Source organism: Magnolia sinica, chromosome 2 (assembly GCF_029962835.1).
Source record: "Magnolia sinica isolate HGM2019 chromosome 2, MsV1, whole genome shotgun sequence".
NCBI classification, from domain to species: domain Eukaryota; kingdom Viridiplantae; phylum Streptophyta; class Magnoliopsida; order Magnoliales; family Magnoliaceae; genus Magnolia; species Magnolia sinica.
In genome coordinates this window covers 134,735,789-134,748,799 of record NC_080574.1, presented here as the reverse complement: position 1 = coordinate 134,748,799, position 13,011 = coordinate 134,735,789, and the positions used below count along the sequence as shown (strand labels likewise).

Genomic DNA, 13,011 nt, shown 5'->3' with positions numbered 1-13,011 from the left:
GAAAAAATAGGAACCGTTCCTAGTCTGCTCTTTGTTCATGTTCAGGATCACTTGTAGGATTAGGAGGTTCAACAGTGGAGAGTGTCAACTGACCCTGTAAAAACAATCAAGTTTGAGAATTTTTTATATAAATAACATAATTGTTGGGGCTCACTTCACACATTAGAAAAAATGTTCAAATTTTCAGTTTCCATATGCCAAGATTTATATTCATGTTCCATCAATAAACCATACCAATCCATACCTTTAATTGACCGTGGTATAAGACTCTCCCGTGCAGCTGCAGGTTCGAAAGTAGAAGTGAGGACTGCTATTGCTGCTGATCTGGGAGCCAGGCTTGCAGAGTCTGGTGTCACAGATTTTGGATACAGCTTTCTAACGACTGGAGGTGGAGTAGAAAGGTTCCTTGCATTTGGACTCTCGAAATTGGCAGCGAGCGCGGTGAAGGCAGGGGACCTGCCTCTTACACGAACTCTATCAGGACTGAAGGACATGCTTCTGGAACGCTGGGATTTGTCTGGCACGCTAGACCTTCCTCCATGTGATGTGGGTGTTCGCCTTTTGGGCTTCTGATCATGTGACAAATTTCTAATTCAGTAAATAATTTGTAAAAAAAAAAAAACAAAAAGACATTCAAAAAACAAAATAAATTCAAAGAAAACAGAAAAATGCTTTGTCATTTATAAAATAAAAATAAAAATAAAAATAAAAATAAAAATAAAAAATCTCTAGAATGATTCTCTGCTTAAAATGGGATGCATCATTGAAGAAAATATGAGCATAAACTACAGAAGGGAAAAAGGCACAAGCATTCCATTGGATAGATCAAGCCCACGTTAGACTTATACCACACTCTGAATGATCCACAGGAAAAATGTAATATAAATGATAAAGAACATAAGTGCTGGAAAGATGAGAAAGATGCAGGCATCCATGATCGAAATGAACAATTCCACAAGAACTTTGAGGATCACTTTCATGTAGTTCTTATATCCAGAGCTAACACCACCCTGTGAAGTTTCAAATCTATCAGTGTTTGACAAACATCAAAGACCTATCTAGAAACAAAAATAAAAATGGAGTCCGTTTACACATTGTACATCTCAATATTTTAACAAACCTTAAATAACATAAAGCTCTGAAAGATAGAAAAGAACTGAATAGGTTCCTTGCCTTCGAAGATGCGAGCCTGTAAATGCAGATCCAGGAAACATGAAGTACCAATATATAAAAAAATTCTAAAAGATTTTTTTTGTTTTTTATTTTTTAAAATATCAAGCAAGACATCCTATACAATAGAAGATAATACCTGAACAGGCTGAAACTTCAGAGATTCAACCATTTTGCTGGCCAGTGAGATTGCTGCAGTCCTTTCTTCCTGTATATTTGAATTGTACATGATTATTCCAGGTAACAAAGATCTCCACTGAGCACCAACAACCATGATCACAGAAATATGCATTTTTTAGGCACCCAATACCTAAAGAGCTGAATGACTTTGCTTAGAACCCCGGCAACCACAATAATTTTATTACAAAAGCATTAATCATTCCTCTCCCCAAAGGAACCACAGAGTTGCCACCAATACGAGTCTCCATCTTTTCCTCTGAAGATCTTCAATAGAGCAAGACATAACCAAGTAGACAGACCGGACTCAGATATCACCATTTCAACTACACAAGCTAACTATTCCTAGGAAAACCAAGTCAAATAAATCATGGCTACATCATCATCTACACCTTATTCTAACTAATTGGGGTCGGCTAGCCAATCCTTTTCTGCCATTCCATTCTATCAAGGGCCATAATTTCAGTTAGACCATAGGCCATTAAGTATTTTCTTACTACCTCCACCTACATCCTTTTGGGCCTTCCCTTTCTCCTTTTAGAGCTTCAACTTGCAACAACTCACTCCAAACCGACGCATTTCTTGGTCTCCGTTGCACATAACCAAACCTTCTAAGTCTACTTTCCCTCATCTTATTACATATTGGTGCTACTCCTAAGTTCCCACAAATGCATCCATTTCTAAGTCTATCCTTGTCTTTCACTCATACATCTCAACATCCTCATTTCAGCTACACATCTTATGAACATGTTGTTTCTTAACTTCTCAACATCTGTCCCATAAAGCATGGCTGGTCTTATAACTATCCTATAAATATCCAAATTATTGAAAAATATACTGGTGCATGTGGCTGCATTTGGTTAGGCAATGCTTCACACATGTTAGTGAAACTTACCCACAACCTATGCTTGGTCTAAGAATCAGGTTGGATGAGCAGCTTGGTCATGCATATGTGTAAACTCTCTCATCAATCGCCTGAAATGTGCAAGCAGCATCACCTATAAAATCTAGAGAGTACAAATTAAATCTCTGGTTAAAGCCTAAAAATGATGTGCAATTATTCATAGTAAAGTAATTCATCAACAAAATAGAAATACGTAAATGCAAAAACCGTGATGTTGTACTCATTCCATCCAAATGGGGCAAGTGATAATCCACACTATAAATCCAATAAAATGAGAACTTGTGAGATTGTTGACAAATTACAAATGCAAATCAGATTTTATCCTAGATATGAAATCACCATTTTCATTTAGTATTGGCTTGAAGGTTTGGACTGACTGCACAGTTCAGACTTCTTGGTTCATCAGTGTTCCCTGCTAACAAGAAAAGATTAGAATATTGCCACCAAAAGGAACACATGTTACAGAGCAAACAATCATATGGAAGAAGAGCATATGCAAAACATAAAAAATAAAAAAATAATCAGACTGGCCCACTCATATGGTGGTCATCCACAGTTTAAATAACATTCCCAGCTATGCCAATTGCAGATACAAGTGTGCAAAAAAGCATCCACAGTTGTCTTTGTTTCTAACAGAATTTTTAATAAGAAAATCAATATGATCAGAAGTTCTTACTGTTTTCTCATTAGTTGTAACGATCGTGGCATCGTGGCCATGGATTTCAGTCACTTCCTCGTCGATCCACACGACCTCCAGATCATCCGCAAGAAGTAATTGAGCATGCTTGCCACTCTATCAACCTGCAAAAGAAGATGTTGCCACAAAATTACAATAATAAATAATCATTGGTATTTTAGTCCCCTAAATCGACTGATCATCCTGTTTTATTTAATGCAAATAATAAAATTCACATATTACAATAATACAAATTATTTGCCCCAAAAATGAGATTGACACAAATAACAATAATCTTTCAAGAGCAAGTAATGCAAGAAGAAGACGACTTGAAAAAAAAAACCCCCCATAAATAATTTTAAAAATTAGATAACCAGCCTACCTAGCATTTCCTCTTCTTCTTTTTTTTTTCTTTTTTTTGCAGGCTGTAACTATAAAACGTACAAATCAAGAACCTCCATTTTTTTTCTTAAAATTTGGTATGCAATAGATAACAATTACTATCATGTGAAATTTCTATCCAAAGACAAGCATACTTATTCACCTACAAGTTATAAAGCATGTTATTTTTAGTGCAAAGATCATGTTTTTGGTTACAAAAATTCAACACATGCATATCAATTTGCTTGACACAAACCAATATCAATTTGCAGCACACAAACCAAACAAAACACATCAGTCATCCTCTCTCTCTCTCTCTCTCTCTCTCTCTCTCTCTCTCTCTCTCTCTCTCTCTCTCTCTCTCTCTCTCTCTCTCTCTCTCTCTCTCTCTCTCTCTCTCTCCCTCCCCTCCACGCTGACAGGCATTCTCCCATCGAATGTCTCTCTCTCTCTCTCCAACAATGTGTATCTTTTGAAGTATTTTATGAGGCTCTGCTGATTCTGTAGTGTTTTTTTTTTCTTTTGTTGTTGTTGTTTTTTTAGATCAATGGTCTTGATTTAATCTGAGAATAACTCATTGTTTGGTGTATTCTGCCATCTGGCTGTTGATTGAAATGTCGTTGATGTATGGTGTGTGCACTTGATATATGGTATGTTGATCTAGGGTTTTTGTTGGTTTTAGATGTAGCGCCTTGATTCAATTCCAAACTGCTCACTGTTGTGGATTCTGCCATTTGGGTTTTTATTGAAACCGTGATTTATGATTTTGGATTTTTCGGGCTGTTGTTATTTTTAAGGCTTTTGTTAAATTGATAGAAGATATCAAATGGGATTTCTTATTCTATGTTGTGGACCACAATCGTATGGATGATGAAATGACATCAATTGACAAATTGCAATATAATAAAATAAGAAAAATAGAGAAAAAATCAATGTAATTCAAGACAAGGGAAATTCCCGCGATTGAAAGTCACCAAATCAAACAACTACATAGCACAATGTATATTGAATGTTGGATTATTCAGGAAATTCCTATCTTTGTAAGTATATGTTAATAACATGCCTCATGACAAGTTCAAGTTCCAAGTTCTAAACAAAACCAACCTGTTTCACATTGTCATAAACCATTGATGGGTTGGTGAAATCGATGACCACACTAACTGGTTTCGACTGCCAAAGGAGAAAGAATCTCATCAGAATGAAATACGCAGGGCGGAGTCCGAACTGGCATCCAAAAAGTAAAATTCTAAAACATTTGACATCAGCAACAACAACTTCATGGAAGGTGAGAAACCAGGACAATATCCTTTCAAGATATAAATAATAAGAGGCAACAACAAATAGAGCAGGACTTTTTTTTCTTTTGGTTAGCATGTTAGTACACACACCCCACTGTTAGCCACAACGCAAATAGAGCAGGACTAGCCACATCCAATTTGACTTGTATCATCCACCATGGAATTTGTTTCTCAATGGAGTAAGCTAAAGGAGAAGACCATTTATTTCAGTAAACAAACTTCCACTTCATCTTGAATAAATAAACCAACCGATCCAAAATAAATCTATTCTGTTTTTTTTTTTTTTTTTTTTCCTGTTCTGCCAAGATCTGGATGTCAGCACATGCCAAAATTATCTCCTAGTTAAAACTTCAAATGTTACAAATATTCCTGATTTCAAAGTTTCCTTAAGCATATACCCTTTTCCTATCCCCTAAATTTTTATCCATTTGCATTCTTTATTGTGCATTGCTTGATAAGAGATATCAAAACCCACCTTTGTTTTGGTTTTTCCTGGTCTCTTTATATCCAACCAACAAAGCAATGTGCAAGATAATGAGAATACTTGATCATTCAAGGTCAATTAGCTGGATTCTCCTTGGTCTTTAAAGTTTAAATAAAATAGTGGATATCGTACAAATATTTGACAAAATGGAAAATTTTCCCTTCTAGTGTCACATAGCCAGGATTCTTATTCTGTACATAGCATTGTGAGACTTTGTTTTCAAACTTGCTCCCATTTTGAGTCACGGTTTGCATGATGGAATACCTAAAATAGTGTACAGATTTTACATACTTTTAACATATAAAATCCTGAACAGATTGCATGCTACGACTGGACAGTTTTCATACTTTGAAAACATAAAAATGGTGGACAGATTTTGGGCTGTTTGCATGTCAAAATGACAGCCCAGGTTGGACTTTCCCTGGATGTTCGATCGTGGATCAAATTGAGCAGCCTTTGGCCATCTGATTTTTGGTCCTGATTGGGGACAGTTAGTCAGGGTCCAGATATGGACAGTACTAGACTCTCAAGTGATGGCCCAGATTTGATACGTTTCATTGCCCCAACAATTGTCTAGTTTGAGCCCCTTTTTATGTTGAACGAATGGTCCGAGTATGGTCAGCTTTGGACATTGGATCACTGGTGTGGGCCACTTTCTATGATCAATCAAAGCCCACTTTTGCACAAATCTGAGTGTCCAACATTGGTCCGATCGGACAGCTTCTAGCATCCAATCTTTGGACAAGTCAGAGCTAATTCTCACAAGGGATGGAAGGGATGGAACCATCTAGATAGTTAACGGACAAGTCAAACCTTTCGAGATTAAACAGAGAATTGATTTTCAAACATATGAAGAACAGTGAGCATGGACAAGTTTCCTAAAGAGGAAGGGATAGAAGCTGTTAGAAGGTTAGCGGACAAGTCAAGCTCATTGAGATTAACCAGATTCCCTATTTCTGGTGGAATTGAACTAGAAACTTGGGTGCCATACAGATACAAAGATGCGAGGTTGCTCAAATTACCTAAAGCAGGAGGGATTCGACCAGTCAGATTCGACCTGGTTTCTTTAAAGTTACATGTGAGGAATGATAATGCACTTGAAAACACTGGCATATGCAAGCAGTAAATCACCAGAATCATCTATGCTTCTATTGGTAATCAGGAGAATTAGAAAAAGCCTGTTCTTGCAAGCTAATCAACAGGATTTCCTTATAGGGAACTTAAAGTCATACTAACTATTATGCTAGGAATCAAAGATAGTTAATCACCATATAATTAATAAAGGCATCTTATACAGAAAACAGAATTTCAATGAAGGAATCCTTACCGAACCCATATCTTTTTTTTCTCCTTCAAAATCACAAATAGTAAAATTATCCTGGGTCTTACTGAATTTTATTCACCAAAGAGAAGAGGCATACCAATTTCTATGCGTGCTTTACTTGAGATGCTATTGATCCCTCCTGGATGCAGCTCCATAATTCCTACCAGAAGCATGAAATTGTTAAAGGAAAGCTGCAACATGGAATACTTGTTGCTGATGGATCTTAAGAAGTCTCAATCTCTTTAGACCATAGTTATTAGGAGGATACATTTTTTAGATGTAACAAAGATCAGAAAGTCTCAATGTCCTTGTGACATCCTCTTCATCCATCAGTTTTGTCAAGTCATGGTAGTCCATGAGCTAATAAAAAAACTAGGTAGATAATAAAACCTAGGTGGGCCACACCACAAGAAATACTAGAGGATGGAAACATCATCAATAAGGCCTTTATGGAGCCCACCATTCTGTTTATGTTCCATCCAACCCATTCATCAGGTGATGTCCACAAGGATGAAGAGAAAACACAAATATCAGCCTTGTCTTAAACTTTTGTGAGCCCCAATAAATTTTCAATGGTGAGTGTCCAATCCCTATTATTTCTTGCAATGTGGCCCACCTGACTTTTGGAGAAAATTAGAATTAGGAAAGAAGCATGTGCTTGGCACACTTGCTAAGTATTCAGGAAGTCCATGAGGCAGGGCCATGATGAATACAGCTTAGGCCAAAATGGGCCAGTCAAATCATACATGAGCCTCACATGTATGAATGAATGGATAATTGATATTCCACCTACAAAATGTGGCAAAAAATGGACTAATCAGAGCAAATTCACTGATGTACTACTTGATGAAAGGACTGGACCTTGCAAATGTGCTCTACATTGGCACGTGGAGATGTTTGGGTATTTGGAAGGCAAGACAATTGATATTAGCCATGTGCCTTTTGGTTGCTAGATAGATGCATGCATCCATTCTAGACTATACATGTATGATGTGTTTACTTCGATGCAAGAATGGAAACTTTTTTAGTCACAAGAAAATTCAGACATGTAAAACATGACTCAGAAGCAGCCAACTACTCACTATATCAACAAAAGTACACTCTTGCAGACAGTACCATACCTGGTTTTGCTCAAAATAGTTTGGCAGGACAATGTGCTCCCCAAACAAAATTTCACCTCCTCTTGGTTTCTCAAGATCCATAGTCAATTTAAGCAGTCTTCCCACATCCATTTGGGCCAATGACAGCAATTTTCTCCCCTCCCAATCATAAGGTTTGCTTTATCAAAAAGCACCTGGTGCATGGATGTGCAAGTAAAGATGATTGAACACAAAAGGCCCCAGTCATAAAATGAAATACCATAGTACTTAAATAAATGTGTATCACAGAACAAAATTACACACCTTGTCATCATATCCAAATTCTAGATTCTTAATCATTACTACAGATCTTCCACTTGTTTCCATGCTCAGGGAAACCTGACCTTTATTTGTTTCCGTTGAAATGGCTTCTCAACTTGGTCCTCATCTTTAAGTTTTTCCAGCTTCTGTCATAACAAAAGCATCCTAGAGACTGTTAAAATGGTTTGTTTAAAGCTATGAAATGCTTGCAAGTTATGCCTAGAATTGTATTGAAAGTGTCAAAACCTGAAAATAATTGAAGATGCAAACAGAACAACCAACCATGGCAAAAAATATGAATTATAAAAGATACTTTGACACACAGGTAAATTTAATGAAAATCGTCTCATCTAACAGGTATATTCTCACCTAAGTGATAACTTTTAAGTGACTATAGATGTAGAAAAATGTTAGGAAGGCCTAATAGAGCCTTCACTGGTGGTTGGAAAATATTATTGTCCAATGTCATGGTACAAGAGAAAAAAGGCAGGAGTCTAGATCTTAGTATATGAAATAAAACAAAGGTGTTGAAACTTTAGGCTGCATCAAGAGTAGAGAAATAATTTGTGATTTGGATTTCCTTCTGTATGGGGAAATTTTTATCCAAAAACAGAAATGCATTACAAAAGGAGCAAAGAGTGATCAATAGTGAGTGACCTTTTCATCCCTAGATTTAAGAAGTCAGCTAACCATCTTCATTAAGGATAATAAAGAAGTTAATTTTCCCTTTGATTGCAGCTTTGATCTCATCATAGGTAGCCCTCTTCTCAAGCCTCACGGTGAGATCCACCACCGAGACATCTACAGTTGGAACACGGAAATCCATTCCAGTCAGCTTTCCATTCAATGCCGGTAACACTTTTCCAACCACCTTTAAGCATACAAGAAAAGAAAATGAATCAGAAAATGCACAAAACCAGTATATCATCAACAAAACAATTTTCACAGAGTCTAACTACGCAATCATGACATGGATCAGCCCAGGTGGGCCCTGACACCTCCCTAGTAGGTGAGGCAGGCCACACTTTACTGAAAGATCAATCGAGTATAGGTGGATGCAAATTCCAGAGAGAAACCAAATCAACATACCATCGTATTCCCAAGAAGGTCTTAGGAAGTCTTCATTATGAATAGGCTACAACAGCAAAGTTTCATGGTTTTGAGGTATTCAATAAAGGTAACAGTGGGATGTAATGGCCACTGCCATAACGGTTATGATACGGGCCGTAACAGTGGGTTGCTAGCTGGTGGACGACTCCTATAAAAAATCAGCAAGGTAAAAAAACTATTTGATAAGAACCAATCAATCTAGTAAGTAAGATGGGCTCTTTTTTTTAAAAAAAATAAAATAAAATTTGCTGGTAGAAGTCTCCGTTATAGCGATTGGTTGCATCAAATGGCCAAAGGTACATTTGGTTGCATCATGATCATCATCACCATAACCTTGTCCCATCTATTTGATGTTGGCTTTCTGACAATTATCATGGTTGGTTGGCAAAAGTTTGACAACCAGCAAACCAGTGCCACCTGAGATTAGCACTTTTATGTGGACTAGGGACAAAAGTTTGACATCCAGCAAACCAATGCCACTTGACATCAAGCCTCCTTTAGCCCTATCCACATATTGGTTGGCATGTCGCTACTTTTTATCTATTTAGTAACTTTTAATATTTTCTACTTTCAAAGTCGCCAAATGAATATTGGCAAGAAATTAGAGCTGTTCAGGCAATGCATGAAGTGGCAACTAGCTAATTTCATTTTTTTGCTGACATTGTTGTAGGAGGCAGCCATGATACGATTGGATATGAGTGAATATATGGAGCGGCAAAGAAAGTAGTTGGCAAGATTAAAGTGGAAGGTTAGTTTTCAATGGTATAAACCGAATGTGGGTGCTAATTGATGAATTTTCAGGGATTCTATGCCCACTTTTTAGTCCTAAGCAGAACCTGTGAAGTGATATGAGCTTAGCTATAGGAACTTTCTGCTCAAGATGCCACTCCTGCTTCCTTTCCCATTCGAAGTTGTGATGCTGCTAAAATTTTCTTTTTTTCTAAGAATTTCAACCACTGTGGTATTGGATGCTCCAGGCCTGGTCATATAGAGAACTGTCTTGGTTTTTAATTAATTGTGGGCTTTTCTATCATATTACTGTTCTTTCTGGAGAATGTGCAAATGAAGTGGTGAGCTTTCACAATTTTTGGTTCAGTTATTTTCTCTAGGAATGCAACTATAGAGGGATTTAACACTTGGAATTACTGGAAGATGCTCATACTAGACATGGACTGCTGGGCTATGATGGTATGATGCATATAGGCTTCTTCTCTTTTCCTTTGTAGGTTATTAAAAAGAAAAAAAAATGTCATTCCTGTTACTTCTGATCAACGACTAGAGGTTATAAAAAGTGTCTCAAAATTTCAAGTCTTCATTGTATTATAAATTAGAGGTACAATTGATCTACAATGGAATGATGGCCGCACACACATTGATGAAACAATGGCCATTTATATTAATTTTCTTTTTTGGACGATTATTAGAGTAAATTGGCGTAGAGTGAGAGTCCTTAACATAATTTCTTTTTCCAAGAAGTGTATGCTCAAAGTAATATAAAATCTTGAGAACTCATTGATCTACTTGCAGCTCAACCAGGTCCTTTCAATTGGCCTGGCCTCTTGAGTCCAAAATTGACCTATTACATTACCAACCTAGTAAATTTCTTCTGACAGTTCACTTGGACTGCAAAATCAAAATACTAGTTTTCTGAATTGACTTCCAAAAATATCGAATTAGAATTATAAGCTAGCTCATAATTGGATGCATCTCATGCTTGTCTACTCTCATCGTTCAAATCTAAAATTGCTTGGCACGATGCAAACTATGCCCAGATATTGGAATACCTTCGAGATGAGTATGAGCTTGCACAACATTTTGGAAGCCTCGATTTCAAATTGAAATTTGTGGAGGTATAGTCCTTCTTGTTATTGTTGTTTCCCTTTGAAATAATGTCTTGTAGAGTTCAATGTTTGTGAAGAAAGTTTGCAATTGGTTTAAAACTCACCGATTGAGCTAAAATCAACTTTCTGGCATTGCTGTGAGAATGTGATATGGTTGATGAACAACATGATAGAGTCGTACTTGAGGATGTGGTATGGTAGTATGATAGTGTGATGAGGTATATATCCACTTGAGAATGTGAGATGATTGATGGACAACGTGATGAGTTTGCATCTATGGATATGATATGGTTGTATGATAATGTGATGTGGTTACACTTGAGGATATAATATGGTTGATGGATTATATGATTACGTTGCACTTGAGCGCATGACATGGTTGAAACGATGGTGTGATATGATTCCACTTGAGAATATGATACAGCTGATGGACTATATGATGAGGTTACACTTGAGGATGCATATGATATGGTTGTGTGATAGTATGATATGGTTCCGCTTGAGAATGTGAAACACTTTATGGACTGTGATGAGGTTGCACTTAAGGATATAATATGGTTGTGTGACAGTATAGTGTAGTGGATCCACTTGAGAATGTGATACGGTTGATAGACTATATGATGAGGTTGCACCTGAGGATGCATATGATATGGTTATGTGATAGTGTGATATGGTTCTGCTTGAGAATGTGAAACACTTTATGGACTGTGATGAGGTTGCACTTAAGGATATAATATGGTTGTGTGATAATATGGTGCGGTGGATCCACTTGAGAATGTGATACAGTAGTGTCAGGTGCAAACTCATCACGTTGTCCATCAATCGTATCACATTCTCAAGTGGATATATACCTCATCATACTATCACACTACCATACCACATCCTCAAGTGCAACCTGTGAACTGAATACTGGTTACTTCTCATCTTTGTTTTTCTTTTTCTTTTTGCAAAAATAAACATCCACTTTATCATTTGTGGTGCATATGGCTTAGCGTTTGGGATTCAAAGATCCTCACCATATGATATGGTTGTATGATAATGTAATGTAGTTACACTTGAGGATATGATATGGTTGATGGACTATGTGATTAGGTTGCACTTGAGCGCATGACATGGTTGAGACGATAGTGTGATGTGATTCCAATTGAGAATATGATACAGTTGATAGACTATATGATGAGGTTGCACTTGAGGATGTATATGATATGGTTGTGTAATAGTGTGATGTGGTTTTGCTTGAGAATGTGAAACACTTTATGGACTATGTGATGAGGTTGCACTTGATGGCATGATATGGTTGTTTAACAGTTGGTGTGGTGGATCCACTTGAGAATGTGATACGATTGATAGACTATATGATGAGGTTACACTCGAGGATATGATATGGTTGTGTGAGTGTGAAGTGATTTCACTTAGAAATGTGATATGATTGTTTATTTTGGCGAAGATTATAGTTTATTTTTCTATTTTCAGTTTTCAATCCTTATTCATTTAGAACCCTCAAAATAAATAACAAAAAAAAAAGAGCAAAAAGTTAAAAATAATAATAATAATAATAATAATCTTAGGTGATAAAGCAAAAGTAATACTACCAGAAAAAGGGTCAAAAGCTACGGATAAAAACCGTAGCTAAATATCCATGGCTACGGTGTTTAGATAAAAGGCTACGGCTATTAGCCATAGCTATTTTCTTTAAAATAATAATATTATTATTAATGGCTTACCATTGCCGGTGCATGCCCTGATCGATCAACTCATCTAAAAATTCTGAATTCAATAATAAAAGAAACATGCACAACAACTTTCATGAATCAGATCATCCAAGTTATTCCTAACTGTATAAAATTCTTTATCCATTGTAAACACTTTACAAGCTAGCCAAATGCACAATCTGTTTACTTGTAAACAGATTACCTCTTAAAAGGGAAATGGAATAGTGTTACCTTTTCAAGAGGTCTTATCGATGAACTAACAGTGCAAGAATCAAATATAATGAAAGATAAAGCAGTGATGCTCTTCCATAAGAGATTACAGTCATATTCAAGCATCCAAGAACAAGTAAAGCAAGAAATCACATGGATACTCACCACTGAATGACTTACCTTCTTATTTTATAGAGAAACCAAGAGTTCTTGAAACCTGCAAAATTTAGTTGATGCATCATTAAATTGCTTTTAAACAAGCCCCTAACAAAGATCACAAAGAAATAAATGCATTAAAGAACAACTGCGCATTGTGGTCCTTGC

The 13,011-nt window shown here is 36.6% G+C and overlaps 1 protein-coding gene across 15 annotated transcripts; it reads right to left on the bottom strand.

Moving 5' to 3' along the window:
• Positions 1-224: 224 nt before the first annotated feature.
• LOC131237756 (villin-4-like) lies at positions 225-8,875 on the bottom strand. Of its 15 annotated transcripts, none has more exons than XR_009167400.1 (10): positions 8,472-8,854; positions 7,818-7,960; positions 7,536-7,708; positions 6,512-6,574; positions 4,413-4,478; positions 2,928-3,052; positions 2,243-2,354; positions 1,310-1,378; positions 1,121-1,189; positions 974-1,010 (listed from the first exon to the last, which is right to left on the bottom strand). XR_009167400.1 is itself a non-coding variant. In XM_058235713.1 (4 exons), exons 2-4 carry the CDS (start codon positions 1,340-1,342, stop codon positions 843-845), a joined length of 270 nt encoding a protein of 89 aa, XP_058091696.1. In that variant the 5' UTR covers positions 1,343-1,378; positions 2,243-2,498; the 3' UTR covers positions 717-842. The 15 variants fall into 15 exon arrangements, 2 of the variants coding, with proteins under 2 accessions (XP_058091696.1, XP_058091695.1); XR_009167401.1 differs by having other exon boundaries at positions 2,243-2,345; positions 8,472-8,853; XR_009167399.1 differs by having other exon boundaries at positions 2,243-2,322; positions 8,472-8,852.
• Positions 8,876-13,011: the final 4,136 nt, after the last annotated feature.

Bases quoted from the DNA above. Each gene is read 5' to 3' on its own strand.
- LOC131237756 (XM_058235712.1), bottom strand. From the start codon at position 1,462: ATGCATATTTCTGTGATCATGGTTGTTGGTGCTCAGTGGAGATCTTTG. The intron at 1,190-1,309 runs GTATTATCTTCT...CTGCATTTACAG, and splicing joins TGAAGTTTCAGCCTGTTCAG to GCTCGCATCTTCGAAGGCAA. The intron at 1,011-1,120 runs GTTTGTTAAAAT...GAAACTTCACAG, and splicing joins AGAGCTTTATGTTATTTAAG to GGTGGTGTTAGCTCTGGATA.